This window comes from Ammospiza caudacuta, chromosome 12 (genome assembly GCF_027887145.1).
Source record: "Ammospiza caudacuta isolate bAmmCau1 chromosome 12, bAmmCau1.pri, whole genome shotgun sequence".
In the NCBI taxonomy this organism is placed as follows: Eukaryota; Metazoa; Chordata; class Aves; order Passeriformes; family Passerellidae; genus Ammospiza; species Ammospiza caudacuta.
The window spans coordinates 15365234-15382704 of NC_080604.1; the positions used below are offsets into that span (position 1 = coordinate 15365234).

Genomic DNA, 17471 nt, shown 5'->3' on the forward strand with positions numbered 1-17471 from the left:
AAAACCACCTGGCTTCCAGGAACACAAGCTCTTCTCTAGATGTACCTGGAAATTTGCTTATTTTTCCCAGTTATCTCAGCTGAGCTAACTTGTTCTGGTTTTTACAGATCATTGCAGCTATAACTGTGCTGTGTAGGGACAGCAAAGGGGCCCTAATTCCAAGTGAAGAAAAGAAAAAAGAGAAAATAAGTTTGCTGGTGGTGCTAGAGCAGAGAAGAGAGCAGAGCTCCATCACTGGGTTTTCTCCTAAAACACAGTCTGACAACTGAAAGACAACTAAAGCTCAGTGTTTGTGCCAGACACAGGACCAAAGATGGGCTGCGGTAATAAATTGCTCTATGTCAAAGATATTAAATGCAACACATCTCATTGCACTTAAAATGCACTAGGGTTTATTCCAGAATGGTGAGAGAACAAGCCTCGAGCTATCTGCCTTCCTGCCTGCATCTCAGGGATTGAATGCGCCTTCCCCTGCGCTGATACTGCACATCCAGGCTAGTGAGGATTGTACTGAAAATAAATGCTACACTCAGACTTGCAGAGTGGCCAGGAAAGTGTGGTACAGGACAGCCACATCACTCACTGCAGTTAATATTAGCATGTACTGGCTATATTTGGCATCCATTTTTTCTCTGGTTCATCTCTTTGTCTACGAATTTTTACACAAAGAAATACCAAGTTCATTTTTTCTTCTTGCCTCGTTATCTCTGGTGCAAATGGACATAAATTGCAGTGGAAAAGTTGGAAATTTAACTTCAATATTTTGCTTTCAAAATGACAGCTGCCAGTATGTCTAAAAGTTGCTTAAAGATATCTCTGTTTTGGAAGATCTGCAGGTAACTATGCTATAATGTGGCTGATGATACAACAGCTTTTCCCAATCAACGGCAGACGTGAAACCTGTGTGCCAAGCAACACACTATCCCACTTTTAAAATAATTTTTCTTGTTTTTTTTTCATGTATCTGTGCTTTTTAGGTGGGTGCTGAGATTTTTCTTATGGCTATACCTTCAGCAGTCAGCATCATCACACCAAACTGCATTTACAAAGATCTGACCTCACGTGTGGCACTGAAAATAAGTAATTACCTACAAAGCCCAGAAGAATGGGTGATTTATTGCCTTACTGTGAATAAGCACTCAGTCTCAACAGATAAGTGCCTGCTTGGGAGAGTCCACAGCTCTCAGCAATGGGGTGAATTCCAGTTTTAAGGTGGAATAGCTTTGCATCCTGTGAGCTCCTGCGAGAACCATGCCAGGCTCCCTCATGGGCACCCACCTTTTCACACAGGACTCGATCATGTCACTCGCCATCAGCTTCAAGCGCTGCTCCAGGTGTTTCCCAAACTCCTCCTCAGGCCAGTGCAAATCCCGAATGAAGGTCTGTAGGGCATCAAGTTTCCAGAACATATCTTCTGAGGTGCCTGATCCATTGCTGGCAGGGCAAAATGAGAACAAAAGTCAGAAGTGGCATCGGGGTCTGGGCAACCTGATGTGGAGACCATTCCTGCAACAAGTGTAAGGCAGACAGGAGTTTCATACACAGGACAACGCTGGCCATCTCCACCATCAGGATTTTGAGTTTTACCATACAGTTGCCTAATCTACCTTGCTGTCATCACCCACAAAACTCTCCAGACCAGATGAGTAAGACAACATCATGAGTTACACACATTAACAGGAAGAACGTGTGTATGGTAAAAATCAGCCTTAGTTAATAACCACATTAAAGTATGTGATTATTAAGAATTAAGGCCAGAAATTGTGGGAGAAAATCCTTGATCAATAATAACTGCCATACTAGGCTGTATGCAGTTATTAAGATTTAGGGTTTCATGCAATTCTTCCCCCTCCAAATTATATCTTAAGTTTGCCTTGTCCCCCCAGTGTGGCCCCGTTTCCAGGTAAGGGACAGTGCTAACAAGTGGTGAGCGAGGACACACTTTATCTCTTGAACAGCTGAAAAAAAATTGGGGTAAGTCAATTGAGCTAAGGGTACATCTCATATCCAGGAGTTTCGGCAGGATTTACTGCTGCACCTTTTTCTTTGCAAAGGCAATTACAGGACAACAAATTTACATTTTTAAAAATTTATTTTGCAACAACTTTGGTCTGCCACAAAATTCTCAATTTCTTTCCCAAGCATATATTCTTGTACCCACACCCCTGCCCAGATGGAAGTCTTTAGTCCTGCAGTGTGTAGCTACACCAGCTCTTTTCACAGTATAATTATATCTCAAACCTCCACTTACAGAATAAAAATACAGGACTGGATTGCACTCTGTTTGTGCACAGAAATTTATGCATCTATAACCCTCTTCTCTCCCTCTCTTCTTCTCCCTCACTTTTTTTTTTTCCAGAACAATTACCAAGGGAGCTTCAAGAGTTTCAACCCCCTCCTCGCATACCACTAATGCTAACACAGTAATTTATAAGATATTTAACACACCATGCATTACCACTTGTGCTGACATCATCTATAGAAACAGATGAGGGAGGGTGTTTCTATTGTGACAGATGCCAGCTGCATTGAGTTAATGCTAGAGGAGCTGGGAACTAATGCAAACAGGGCTACTCCCAGGTGAGAGCTGTAGTCCCAACATGCCAGAGGGGTCCTGAGGGAGCCTGGGCTAGCAGAGTCAACAAGATAAAGAATGAATAGTCTTGGTTGTAGGAGAAACGTATCTGACACTAAGCAACAGGTAACATGTCCTTGATGGAGGGGAAGGGTGAGTAAAAGGGAACCAGGGAGATGAAAAGATAAAGAATCAGGCATTTGCTTTTGCCAGGGGACCAATTTGGACAACAGGCTCACATGTTCATCTACCAAGAGCTTTTAGTTCAAACCTGTGCTTGGGTGTAAGCAAGCTTTAACATTCTAAACCCAGTTTTGGAACTGCATGGATTTACATTTGAAGTGATTTAATGTGTACAAATACAATAATTGGTATTTACTACAGCAATATTATGACATCCATTTGGTTTCAAAATTCTTGAAGAATTATTCTCAGTCTTTTTCTCACTTTTGATTAGGGCTCCATCCAAGTAAACAATATAGTATATTCATTTCAAAAATGCACTGTTTGGATTTTGCTTGTGAGCACCACAATTACTCTAATCACGCCGGCAGCTTGCAATATACCATTGATGCTCAAGCATTTTCAGAGGGATGATCCAATTTTCTGTCATTACATGATTCTTATCTTTTCAAGGGCAATACCACAAAGCATGCACAGAGCAAGATTAAAACTTTCAAGTACTCTTTACAGACAACTGCCTAAGCTAGCCTTTAAAATAACTATCTTAGCATGAATATGAGTTGTATGGCTTTGAAACATAAACAACCATGCTGATATTTTAAAAGGTTTTAAATCTATTTAAAAAGATCTCACATCAGTGTTTTCTTTGCTTTCATTCATTACCAGTGCTCTGCAATCCTGCCTGTGCCAGACTAATGGCAGAGGCATTCTGGTGGACTCCAGGTGTAGATGTAATTGAGGGTGTTTCAGTACAAGGGAACAGGAGATTCTGGGGTGAGTTCTTCAGTTTTATCTATTGAGTGAGAGGACAGAGGAAAAGCACCACAGTGCTGTCTGTTGTCTATGCCAACCCTAAATAACTCTCTAGGACTTTAGAAGGAGAATGGACAAATAGCAGTTCCCATGATAGGACATCTTGAGATGATGAGATTTGGGTTGAGCCCACTGGGTACCACCCTCCACACTCCTCAGTGAGAAACCTCCTATAAGAGAACTTGCCTAATCTGTGCTGAGGATTTGTGGCATGTTCCCCCTGAGCTTCACACATGCACCTTGGGACACTCAGGCAGGAAGCACAGAGCTCAAGGCTCCTACAGAGTAACTTCTTTGACACTATTTTCCAAGCCACAATCTAAAAATCACATTGAAAATCTCTTTCTTTAGTCGGTCATGGCATTATTTGGGCAGTAATGAAGGCTATGGAGCTTTAATTGCTCTCTAGATCATCCCCCAATGTGAATGAAAACTGTTACAGGGTGCTCCTCTTTCTTAAACTGCTTCACCAAAGTCAAGACAAAAATTATCTGGGAATTGCAGAGCTCGCATGAAATAAAATTCATTTTTAGATCTACATCTGGTCCACAGAAATTGGTTGACTGGCATTGAAATTGATTAATCTTCTCTTTTGGACAAAACTCTTTGCTGAGACACATAATGTCACATTGTGAGTTCTGTGGTTTGTATGTTATTCAGACCATACCCCATTGTTGACAGCTATTTTGTAAAGCAAGATACTTGCTCAAACTCTCAGTGGGAGTTGAGACAAATTTTCAAGGTTTATACAAAAAAACCCTCAAAATACACATGCCAGAAATTCACTAGTGTCTCATTCAGAAAACATTTAATTAACTGTATCACTCTTTAAAGTTTTATGTAATGCACAGAAACAAACAATACATATCCATGCCAAGATTACTTTAAATTTAAATGAGATCTAATTTGAACTGAATACACACTCAGAATCATAAATAGCAGCCATCCATGACGGTGCAGAAAAGCTAGGCATTTGTGGGATGCCTAGTGGGATGTTAACTGGTAGATTTGGTACTTTAGGGAGATTCACATTTGGTAGATTCACATTGGGCAGATTACTTGTTAAACTCCTGTGGAAGAAACAGACAGAAAGAAAAAATACCATAACAGTGACAATGCCGATGTAGCAGAAGCACACGACACTCAGAAACAAATCTGCAAAGTTCACAGCATGAGGACAGTTAAAAAACTAAAGCAAAACATTTCAGAAAGAAGCATGAGTATGAAAGTTTATGTACTGAGTTATGTCTGCTATAAAATTCAAATTCCTTAAAAAAACAAGCAAACCAGAATGAAAAGAAGAATCGCAAAGGGAAAAATTGACAGAGAATTTAAACACCTGTGAAAATAACTGCACCTTCAAGTCCTGATACCATTTCAAAGTGCAGAGAGCAGCTTTTCTTTCAAAAAATCTCTCTTTTAAGGAAGAGTCTCAGTTCTTACACACACAGGCTCAATGGAAGTGCTAAACTATGAGATCTGCTAAGGGACTGGAATTTGAAATAATAAAGGGAGAGTCTGAAATTCCAGCCATAAGAGTTTTTCTTGCCACCAAGCTCAATGGAGTTGAAATCTTGCTGCAAAACCTCTCTGTCTTAGACCCTCCACAAATAAAGATGGGCTAATCTGGAGTGATGAGACAGTGAACTACAAGGTTCTTCCTCTGTGAAGACCGTGCCCTGATCCTCCCTTGCATTCCTGGGTGCAAAACAAAGGATTGCCCAGCCCCACTATTTGAACGCTGTGCATAAACTGCACTTTGTAAATGAATTCAGGACTAGTATGTGACTGTTTCACGGCTGAAAGGGGGCCATGAGGTGATTAAGATACTCAAAAGTTAATATGAAGCATGTGTACTTGGGCATCATGACTTCAATCAGTATTTTCAGATGTGCAACTGTTATGCAAATAGAGATCTTTAAAAAGTGGACAGCTGTGTTGATTTAATGGAACATTCTCTCCTGGAACAAGGTGCATGTAACAGCACTGCATGCCCAAAGTTTGGAACGCACCCTGACATGTTTCATTGTACTAAATCTCTAGATATTGTAACTGGTCTAATTCTGTTTAAATTAATATCTCATCACAGTTATATTCTACATGCAAAATGAAAACATCAGGAGATCTGGGAATCAGCAAAACACAGAGCTCAATTACCCAACTCACATATTACCTGACTCTGAAGAGAGAAAAATGCCTCATTTCCGCCCTCTCCCAGGAACACTGTCTGATCCCCTGGTACCCAACCCACAGGTGGTTTTACAGTCCCATGTGAGGAACAAAACCAGATGCGTTTTCACCAGATTGCTACTTGGACTCAGTGAAAATGGAATTAGAAATTCAGGATTTCAGCTTCACCCTGCACTGCTGAAGCTGCTGAAAGCTTTCCTATTGATGCACACAGGCACTGCTTCAGCATCCAAACTTGCCTGCTCTGAGACTGCACCAGGATATGGCACCTTTGGAGGTCTCTCCCATTTCCCTGGATTAAATGAGTTACTTTACAGACATCATTATCTGGCTTCCTGTGAAACTATCAAATTATACACTATGTCTTTCAAGGCATATTAAAATCCTAGTAACTTCTCTGAGACATATTTAGCACTTCATTTCTTACTGCAAGTTTTATATATCAACCCCCAAAGCAGTGGAATTGAGCTGCCTGAATAAATGTTTCCTAACGCATCAGATGATGTGAACCACATCTCTGCAAGAGCTCAGCTTGTCATTGCTGGTGAATGTTAGGGAACAGACTTCATTCTTTGTGAATAAAATCCCTTGTTGGGGAGGAAAATCACAAATCAAAGTTTTTTCCAGTGAAAAAAGCCTCATCACTATGCTCTGATTTCTAATTATTTCTATGATTCTTAGCAGATTTAACTTCCTGCTATCTGTGTGTTCTCTTTTTCAGGCAAAGAGGAGAATTCACTACTGTCACAAAGCTGTCCATTGTTTTCATTCATACTGTATCTGCTGCTAAGATGATATGACTATTGAATGAGACATAGACTACATAGTGATTGAGAGAGTGTTAAATCTTCAGAAATGGCAGTGCATGTGGTTAGATACTGATATGGAATAAATAAAGAAATAGCAAGAGGTGGACAACATATAAATGTATAAGGAAAAGCAACTTAAATAACTTAGCCAGATGGTAAATACATAAATCAGAGGACCTTTGGTTTTAATATTAAAATTCAAGAAGTGACAGTGTTATATTAATAAAAACACTGTATTAATAAAATATGACTTCTAGAGTAAACAGTATACTATATTCACACGGAAACATATTTCTTTTATACAACACATTATTTTGCTGATGCAAGAATATGTTGCAAGAATAAGTTAGTACTTTTAAAACAAAACAAAACAGCAAAATAATGGAGTATATTATGTTAACATACAGTAACTAATGTAAAAAAAATATTCTCCTGAATTGACATGCACAGTTTTTCAGGTTCAACTGATCTAATTATCTGACTAACAGTTGCAGTGAGACCTCTAAAAAATTATTAATATTACCAACAAATGTTCCATGAAGCCTGCAATTGTTCAGACCATAAAAATACAGGTCCAAGATGAGAAACGGTTTCTAGAAGCCAGCCATGCCTATTTAATATAGATGGCTAAATATAACTTCAGCCATCAGGCAGGGAATGTGGGCATTTGCATCAACAAGATGAGGGCTGTCTGATTTAAGACGACTCAGCTTCAGGACTGGCTCCTGATACGTTTGATGAGAGACACAAGCTCTGGAGCTGCACTGCTTGTTTTCCTGGTGTCTTCTGTTTCTGCCCTGTTTGTGTGTGTGAGCTGTGGAAATGTGCTCACCTGGACTGTCTGCTGGGAAGCTCTCAGTGCAAGCAGACTGGCAGTGCACCCCTGCACACCCTCCCAAAGCTCACCCTGTACTGCAGCACTGGATGCAACACGTCCAGTTGCACCGCAGCTGCTCCTGTAGAGCTGCCCTAGCAGTGAAAGGAGGGCAGAAAAATCACAGTATTTTTACTGAGCTGTCTCCTGGGTTCGGAATAGAGCTGAATGAGACCCTTGGCCACGCCTAAATGCTCAGTTCCTACAGGATGCCTGAAATGATTTAGTGATGGAGGACGCAAATGCCTGTTTCTTCCATCACTATAAACACTTGAAACCTCACCGTCGAGGCTGAGCAAATGCTCAAGAGCAAATCTTTTCACAAAAGCCTTGATGTGAAGCAAAGAGCTTGATAGTGAAGTAGGCAGTCAAATCTGTGCTCTTCCTGACTGACACCCAGAATAGTAACAAAAATACTCACTTTCACTACAGCGGTGCTTCTTTTAAGGGGAAACACTTTTCACTATCATTCTGTAGTTGTACAACCTTATAAAATGATTAGTATAATCATATTGTTCAAGTTCTGACATTTATATTAATGATACATTTATAAATAGTCTGCAAAGGGTTAGTGAGCAATTAATAGATGCTAAAGCCAGGACTACAGAGCGGTAGAGAGAGCCCTGGGTCAATGAGTAATGTCCTAGTCAAGCCATTGAAATTGGTTGTCATTGCATGAGCTTCAGCATTTGCTCAAAAAGATCTTTCAACACAGACACACACACAGAGACACACACACATACGTGTCAGCTGGCTGTGAGATAAATCAGCACTCTTCGAGAAGCTAGCATGAAAAAAAACCCATTGCAAACCCTACTTTTCCAAGACCTCTCAACTCACCAGAGAACAGACCTACTCTGCATCCTGCATACTTGGATGACTGTGCGAAGGACAAGTGTTCCACATTTCTCTGCGTGGATTCACACAAGCGCACCAGCTGCTCTAGCTATAGGGCACGGACCCCCTGCAAATTCAGCAGCTCTGCAGAGGCAGATTACAGAGCCCTCATGAGCACACAACGTCCATGCTTTCCCCCCACCATTTTTTTCAATACTTAACAGTATCTCTCTCTCACTGTGATTTCTATACCTAACTCCTCAGAGCATAAGGTGCAGAGTATTCAGCAATGAAAATAGAAGAAATACATGCTTGCAAACTGCCATCTGGTCAGGTTATGGAGGGCTACATATTTCAGCCCTGACTGCAAACACAAGTACAGAGAAACCCTTTCAAAAGATTCTGTGTTGTGGAATAATTTCTTGGTTAAGAGAAGATAATGAGATTTCCTTCTCATAATGCACTGCAGAGATCCAGGACAACAAGAAGCCTGGTGGAACGGCCAGCTTTGATGATCGGTCTTTGCTGGCCAACTTGAAGGTCTATCTCCAAAGTAGAGGAAAGCTGTGGAAGAACATTCTGTAGTGCTCCTGATTTCCAAAAACGCTCTGCTGCAGAGGTGTCAATACAAGGTCACAATTTGGTTAGGAATTGGCTGCTCCGAACTATTTGAGAATCCAAGGCCACAAATTCAACTGTGCTACAGTATGGATATGTGGGGTGAGAAGAGAGTAGATACAGGAGGGCAAGTCAAACAGAGTAAGTCTCTAACCTGAATTTTTCTGCAAGTTCCCTGTCGATCAGACAAAGAGGAGCAGGTGGTCTGCCCAGGAGGCAAAGATGAAGATGCCTTAACATTTAGTTCTGAACAGCACATGAAAAATGTCATAAGATCCTAGGAATGACACTCCTTTTTTCCTTTGCACTGTATGTGCCACCCTCTGGCACTCACTGGTGCCTCCCTTCACCGGGCCACATCACGTTGAGCCAGCTTTGCAACTCACACTTTTGTGTGCGAGACATAAGAACAAAATATCAACACGTGAAAAAAAATCCATGGTGCATCTTTTCACCAGATGGACAGAAGCTTCTCGTGGATAGCACCCACTTTCCTGCTGGAAGAAATCTTTTATATACCCAAGCCTATAAGAGAAAGAGTCCATCCTGGGCTTTTGCTGGGAGATGCAATGCTCAAAGCACACTGTAACTAGAACTCCAGAAGGGAATAACCATCACAAGAGAACTAAGAAAAGATCTTTTATAACTATCAGACATAACTTGGAAATGATAGATGCTGGCATACCCAAGGACAAAGCATTTTGACAGGCAAGTAGCACATCCAAGTACTTATGGACATCTATAGTTAACTCCTTGAAGTCATTAAAAAGCAAAAAAGATGACAGTTTCTGATAAAAAAAAAAAAAAAGCGGAATGATTTGTTTACTGAGTGCTTGACCCAGGTGGACAGGTACACAGAGTTAACTGCCTCTGTTTCATAACAGACAAGGAAATACATATTTTTTACTAAAGCAGAGCTCTGAAACTGAAGTTAATGCTAACTTCGAAGTGCAATTCTGCTTGAAGGAGTGGCTGTAAAAATGGCATTCTCCTACTCGAAAGATCTATTTCTTGTATGTTTTCTGGGTCACATCTGCTTATTTGAAACAAGATTTTTTAGGATCTTTAATCCTGTTAGCCTGCAGACCAAAGACAGCAAATGGAAAGTGAGAGAGGCTCCTGAATGCCAGCCACTTAACCCCACTCAAAACAGAGGGGATGATCAGGTGTCAAGAAAAAGCCTGAGATTTGGCAGGCAGAATCCTTACGGATGCTGAGGATGCACAAGAAAGAAAGGAAAAAACCTGGGTACTCAGACTCCAGGTTGCATATGGGAGGCTGGCTGCTGAACAAAATCTCTTTTCCTTGTAAACGGAACATATTTGGTGTGAAAAGCCCTGAAAGACCACACGTTCTTTTATACAGCAACCTCTGAGAGCGCGGTGCCATTTCACTTTCCTTAGAGAATGACAAAAAAAGCAAGGAAAAGAGTCTCTCCAGAGGTCACCTGGTCCCAGTTCCTGGTCTGAGGCACTGCCAGACTCATGTCACTTGCAAAGGGTCCATCTTTCTCTTTTAGTATCTTTATTAGAAGGAAAAGTTAGCTATTTCCCTTTGTAGGATCTGACTTGGCTTTATAGAGCAAGCATGACAGGGTTCAGCAATGCTTCAAAACCTGTGAAATAACAACAGTAATCCAAAGCACATGTCACATTTTTATCATTCACCAGCTCTTGAGTTCAATTTGGGTTTTTCTCAGGCTCCCAGTTTCTTGCTGGTAAACTCCTAGCTTTCCAAATGTAAGAAATCATTATGCTTGAGTCATCTTGCCCATGTTTCACTTTGGTTTCTGCATGTCTATTCCTACAGGCAGAGGAGCTGGGACTGGCAGAGCTGCCCTGGACATGGGGACACGTGCAGCCACCAGCCATGGGGCTGATGCCAGAGGCACACACTGCAGTATTCCCCCCACAGGGTGGGTGGAAAAAATGAGTGTTGAGAATAAATACAGCAATGACTCACAGGGGTTATAGGGCTGGAACTGAACACAGTGAAGCGAGATTTTTTTGTTCTGAAAAGGAGCTATGTGAGTTCAAAAGCAGCATTGGAAAAGGCCTTTTAGAATGGGTTCCAAAAAGCCATGGCAGTTAAGGTTTTCCCATTTTCATGCTTCCCTGTTCAAAGGCACACGGTTCAAACTGAGGCAGCGATGCATTTCAAAAAGCCAATACCATTTCCCTCATTAACCTGAAAATCCTGAAGAGATCAGGCCTCCTATTTATAGCATTAAACTAGAACTTTTAAAGCATTTTCTGCATGTCCAGTCTAACGTTTGCTAATTCACCTCTATATGAATCTCCATCCATTTGCACCCAAATTCCGATTGTATCAAAGGAGGTTTCCTTACTTTACTGGCTCCCATGACTCCCGCTCAAAGCCCCTGTGAATTGACTGTGCAATTGAGGACTCCATCAGATCGACATATCTAACAACAAGTGGAGCAAACAGGTCTTGGAGATGTTTGTGGAATTTTCCATTGCACAAATTATCTAGAATAGATAAATAAAAGTATTGTAAGACACTACTGTTACTGCAACCTCTGTAACAAACCACAGCGTGGCACTTCATCAAACAATGAATTTGTCAGTGAACAGGAAAACTTCAAGAACATAACAGGAGCCAGAGTTCATGACACAGACAGCAGGAATGACTTCTTACTCCAAACAAATAAACAGACAATGAACCTTCTTTTCCATTAATGTAAAACTTATAAATACATTATCACTTCCTGTGAATAAAACCAGTGTAAGAAACACAGCATGGCAAACATTATGGCTTTAGCAGGTGGGAAAATAATTTCTTCTTTGGTTGCTCAGTACCATGATGCTGGAGCTTGCTTTCTAAGGATGAGTCCCTGGCTTTTTTCACATAGTCTTAGAAAGCTAGCTGAGGTCCTGGTCTAGGACCTAGCTAAGGCAATGCCAATATTGCCACCAGCTCCCCAGGGAGCGTTGGACTATCCAGGAAAGCACCAAATTCAAAACATGGGTTTTGAAAGCATGGGCCCAAGTGCTTTGGAGAATTGTCTTATTTCACAAAGCACTATTCTTCTGAACTACTTCTTCCGTTTACTTTAGTATTTTCCTTCCTTCAATAAAATCTTAAAGCAAGGACTGGCTTACTGCATGCTAAATAAATGCAGTACACACGTTTAAAACAATACACACATTTAATGACAGATATAGAGTACCTAATTCCCTGCTTATCAGGCAGCCATTACCAAGAGACTTGAGAAGATGAAGCAAAATAAAATTCAACTTCCCACCTTTGACTGCAGTGATTTAAGGGCTGTGCTTTGTTCTAGTGGCAATGCAATAAAAGCTGGTGCTAAAGGAGTTTGTAAATCTGTAAATCTCCACCCATCTCAGTTCTCAGTGCAGCAAGGAGAGGCTGAAAGCATGATCAGTAACCTGAGCAGCCCACTGGAAAGGGAATGATCAGAATGCAGAATACATACAGTCACTACGGAGGGAATCGTTAATGAGCTGAAAGAGCGGGAAGCTGTCCCAGGTGTCTGGGGGCTGCACCTCTAGCGCTGCGTCCATATCCACCGCAAACAGCGACAGGAACGTCTCCGCGTGCTCTACCATCAGGTCTGACCACCAAGCAAAGGCCTTCAGAGTTGGCAGAAAAAGATAATAAAGATGTGTATTAGTTCTAATAAAGCGCAGAGAAAGATGTTAGACCACATATTTAAAAAAAAAAAAAAAAAAGCATCTCATGGAAACTATCTTTATTGTAAAGAGAACAGTGCTTTGAGTGCTAGCCTGCATGGGCAGTGCTAATCACAGAATTAGGCACTGCTGTTCTAACACAAAGCTTTCTTGTAGAGGGTCTCTTCAGAGCTCCACTGTAAAGGCATGCAGCTGTAACATAGCAGAGAAGGTTTCATCTGTTCAATTTACAATAAATGACTTCATTAATGATGCAAATTATCAGGAAAAAAAATCAACTAATTCTTATTTCTAAAGTACAGAAATTTGGGAGTTTCTTCACTGTGCTTGTGGGTTTTCTGACATGTTTTTCAACAGCTTAAATTCTACTTGGATTCGGTACTTGAAAAACTAGAAGCCTGAGACATTAAACTCTGCCCTAAATCATTCACACCCTGTTTTCAAGATATTTCAAACATTACCAGTAAAAGTTATTACAGCACTGTTCATTTTACATCATTATCTAACACTACCACCTTCATGATGCTGCTGATTAGGAACCCATTACAAAGCTCTACTATCAACATGCCAAGGTAAAAAAAAAAAAAATCTATGGCAAGCCTATATTTTCACAGAGGCAGGAAAAACATATGTCTAAAGTTGAAAACCAAAAAATATCAGTGAGGTAACTCATTCTCATGCACATGGGTCCTTAAAATTCGCTGTGCGGGCTCTCTGAGGTGGCATTCACATCATACATGGCTCAGATGTGAATGCTGCAAATGCATGCATGCGTGTTCAGTAGTCACTTCTGGCTGGGAACATGCAATATGAGAAGAGCTGTCCACAGGACCATGTGCTGTCATTTGGAAGTGATAGGAAATTACTCAGTGACTTAAAGGAACTCAGGAACAGCTTTGCGGCACTTGGCAAGAAAAAGAAACCTCTAGCTTAGGCACAAGAGTGGAGATGAAACGGAGGGCATTGGGAATGGAGGAATCAGTTTGAAGAGGAATTGCCAGTCAGGGAGGGGCATTTTTTGCATGTTTTTGCAGACATGAATAAGCAGAATGGGCTTTCACTCAGGGTTCAGTTCTGATGCACTGATGTGCACAGCACAATTCCAGCTACTGGTTCACCTGGTCATGGAGAGGGAACAGCACCTCCAAAACAGGTTACTGCCATAGTTTTTCCTGTTTTGGCTCAGCTTCTCAGCTGCCAGTGATAGTGGCAGGGGTCTTTGGAACTATTTCCACTCCTTCAATCCTTTAAAATATAAAGCAGACTGACACTGCCCTGCTATTATTCCATGAGTTGATACAAAATGGATGTGAAGGCATGGATAGATTGGGCACTGCACTCGGCATTTTCATCCCAGAGCACATCCAAGATGCAAAACAAATAACAAAAACAACCACATGACCCCCAAACTAATCTTAGGATTGGGCTGCCCTGTAATGGGGGTGAAGATGAAGGCACAGCTTCAGTGTCTGCCCATGCCTGAAGCAGCAACACCAGGAGGTGAGCGTCCCAGTGGTCATGGCATGGGGACAAGGTGGCTACAGCAGAGTCCTTTGTCTGCAGGCTGTCCTCAGCTTCAGGCCCATGGAGGAAGCTGGCCAGCTCTGCTGCAGCATCTCCTGCTTGGGGATGCTCAGGGTACAGTGGTAGTGGTGACAGTGGCCCTGGGTGTCTGTAGAGCTCTTACTCGGGGAAAGTCAAACCAAGGTGAGGGAGCCTGTGTGGGGCTGAGGTGTGGGGCAGAGCCCTTCAGCACTTCTCCACATTTGGTGCTGGTTTCCAGCCAGGTACAGGGCTGGATGGCAGTGAGTGCCATGCTGGGAGGCATCAAACCTCTGAGAGACCACGGAAGAACCAAAACCGTCAAGAGTCAGGTGTGCTCCTGATGCCTGTTCCAACCTCTTCACAGAGGTGGGTGGGAAAGGAGCTCTGCTGAGCAGTGGGGCTGTGCAGGGTCCTCTTATCTCAGCAAGGCCAGGCTGTGGTTTTCAGGGGGGCTGTGGGAGCTGTCCTTGCTCTGATGTGGTTTCTCTGGCTCTGCCTGCCCAGAGCCTGCCATGCTGGCACCCACCCAACACTGCCCTGGGTCTGTGGGCATGGAGTGACCCCTACGATGGCAACCGGCATTTGGGGGGAAGGGAAAAGAGGAGAGGCCAAAGAACATTTTCTGTAGCAAATCCCAATATAAACACTTCAAAGTCCTGCAATAAGAACCTGCTTTCGTGAAAAAGGAAAAAAAGAGCTATTTTAAAAAAAGAAAAGCATATGATCATTGGTGGAAAAAAAATTATGCCCAAATCAGTAACAGTTTTCCTTTTGCTTGAAAAGTCAAATTTTAACTCCGTAATTCTCAAACTTCTGTCAGGATCCTCAACCTCCTCCCTAATTTCCGTAAGTAGGATTGGTAACACCATACTTAGAAAACCTTTTTCAAGATGGTAAAATTTCATTTATTTACCATCTACTTACCTGCTTTGCTTAAATAATAATGTAAAGGGGGGAAAAGTGTGCTTTCTAGCCAAACACACCTATTATTGTATATTTTACACATGGATACACATGTATATATGTATGACCTCAAGGAGTTAAGATACATATATACATATACACATATGTATACATAGAGAGAGAAAACACAAATTTAAAAACAGGTGAATGACATTGCCCCTGGCATTTGTCATCAGTCATCCAGAGGAAGGGAAAGGGAGCAAGGAGACATCTGATGGGAGAGATGATAGAATGCCAGAGACCTCCTGCTCCCAGATTACAGACATAGGCACACAGATTCTGCTATTTCTGCCTGTGCTGCGTTGCTTCCTTCTCATGGGTAAGACAAACCTGACTGACTAGACACGATACTCCTCTTGTAATGGTTTTTGAACATGCTCTGAGTATTATTTTCTACATTTTCATTAGGGAGTCTGCCTGGATGTCCACATGGGGAAAAAAGGGGCATATGTTAATTGCAAAAACTATTGCTTTTCAGTAAAGTAAGGCATTTCTTCAGTAAGCAGTGCAATTTTCTACTGAATAACCGAAGTAGACCAAAGAGTCACACCTCACAGGTCAAGCCTTCTCCAGGTGAGTGACAACATATAAAAAAAAGTCACCTGGAATTATACACGGGGAAAAATAAAGTGTAATACCTCAGCAACGCTCATTGCACAGTGACAGTATAATGTAGCTACAACACATAATAAAAATCAGTGATAAACCACCCAGCCTCTTCTCTCCCTTCCCTGGGTGCAATTCAAAGTGTGCAGAGAGCTGGCCAGTTGCCTGTGCACTGCTGAAATGCCACAGCCACCCTCAGGACAGGGATTCAAAATGCACTGACAGTGTGCTGGGCTTCTGGAGAGAGATGGATTTCATCCTTCCAAGTCCCCATTCAGAACAAGGGATGGGGATGCCTCCTATCTGTCTTGGCATTAACCTTCTGTCCCTAATCAAAACCTTGTGACACAAAAGATGCTGGAGAACAGTTCTGAGCCTTCCTCATCATGTGAGGATCTTGGCAGCATGGCTGGCTGAGTGTGACTGGTCCTGCAACTGCTTCCTCTTTTCAAAATAAGCTGTGTTTTAAAAAACAGCTCCTTCCCAGCTGGTTGTACATCCAGCCTGTGCTGGTGAGGAGTGGAATAAAACAGTTTTTGCACAAGCACAGTGCTCTCAAGCACCCCTTGCTTTAGTAAAAAGGAGGTTTATTTCACTCTTCACCCCATATATTCTCTCTCTACATATAAATACTGTATATCCAGTACAAGGCACATACAGACAAAACCAGAGGAAGACCACTACCATTCTAGGCACTCGTGTAGTACTTAGTCCATCTCCACCACAGTGTACTAGAGGTGGGGTGAATGCAAACAACAGGTAACAACAGGCTGAGGAGCGAGTCCAGGCAGGTAGGGTTGTGTTGGGATGTAACTGCAGCGCTCGTAAAATATACCCATTGCTGCATGCATGGACTGGACTGCTATGCCACATTTACCCTCCTGTGTCAGGCCACCAGCTCTGCAAGCAGCCGACCCAAAGTTGCTGTTACATTCCTCGGTCAAAGTTACGGAAGCGAGGGCAACCAGGGTAAAATCCCAGTAGGAAACATGGCACTGAGAGGGCATGCACGGAATATGACAGGAGTGACTCGTTTCATTCGGTTTAGTCACATACCTCTTTCCCCTGCCAGGATCATCCAAGATTGAATGAACAGTAGAAAAACAGGGAGGAAATTTAAATATGTAATCAGGCGTTAGTTGGGTTTTGTGGATTGCTGTGTATTATCAATAAGTAAAATTATACTGCATATTTAATACACACTGGAATGATTTTTAGGTGATTGTGAAATTATTTATCAAATGCTCTTAATGAAAAATACTGTGAGTATATCTATATCTATATATATATCAATGGGAAGGAAAAGAGAAAATAGTGAAAGAGTGCAACAATACCTACAGTCATAAACAATAACTGTTCACTCCAAATTTTAAAATTATTAACTTTTCAATATGCATTCAAGAGCACCAGATTTACAGAGAACTCAAGGCTCAATCCTGCAAATACTTACATGGGTATGCAACATCACCTGCTCAGGGAGATATGTCCTGACGTGCTGAGAGCAGGACTACAGCCAGCCATGCCAGCTGCCTGTAGGACCAAGTGTTTCCAGGATCAAGCCTCACGATTTTCTGGTGTATATCTGACTACGACATGGTTTCAGTGGTTTTAATACACAAATCTTTCTGTTAAGGTTCTTCAAAGAGTTAGGAGTGGTTGTATTAGGCTTTAGATAACCCAGACAATGAGTAACAGAGCACAGTTCATCCTAACCTCTGTGACTAGTCATTGAGGTATTACCAATAAACCAAGGCAGAAGAGGCCAACAGGAAACCAGGTGAGTT

General features: G+C 41.9%; 1 protein-coding gene across 10 annotated transcripts in view; it reads right to left on the reverse strand.

Annotated features, from left to right (window-relative positions):
• CADPS (calcium dependent secretion activator) overlaps positions 1 to 17471 on the reverse strand; it is a 203784-nt gene that overhangs the window by 38436 nt on the left and 147877 nt on the right. For 7 of the 10 annotated variants that reach the window (XM_058813144.1, XM_058813143.1, XM_058813142.1 and 4 more), the window contains 4 exons: positions 12357 to 12513; positions 11247 to 11388; positions 4495 to 4641; positions 1279 to 1434 (listed from right to left, as the gene is read on the reverse strand). In XM_058813144.1, coding sequence (XP_058669127.1) covers positions 1279 to 1434; positions 4495 to 4641; positions 11247 to 11388; positions 12357 to 12513 — 602 coding nt within the window. The remainder of the gene's footprint in view (positions 1 to 1278; positions 1435 to 4494; positions 4642 to 11246; positions 11389 to 12356; positions 12514 to 17471) is intronic. The other 3 variants (XM_058813147.1, XM_058813146.1, XM_058813145.1) reach the window with 1 other exon arrangement.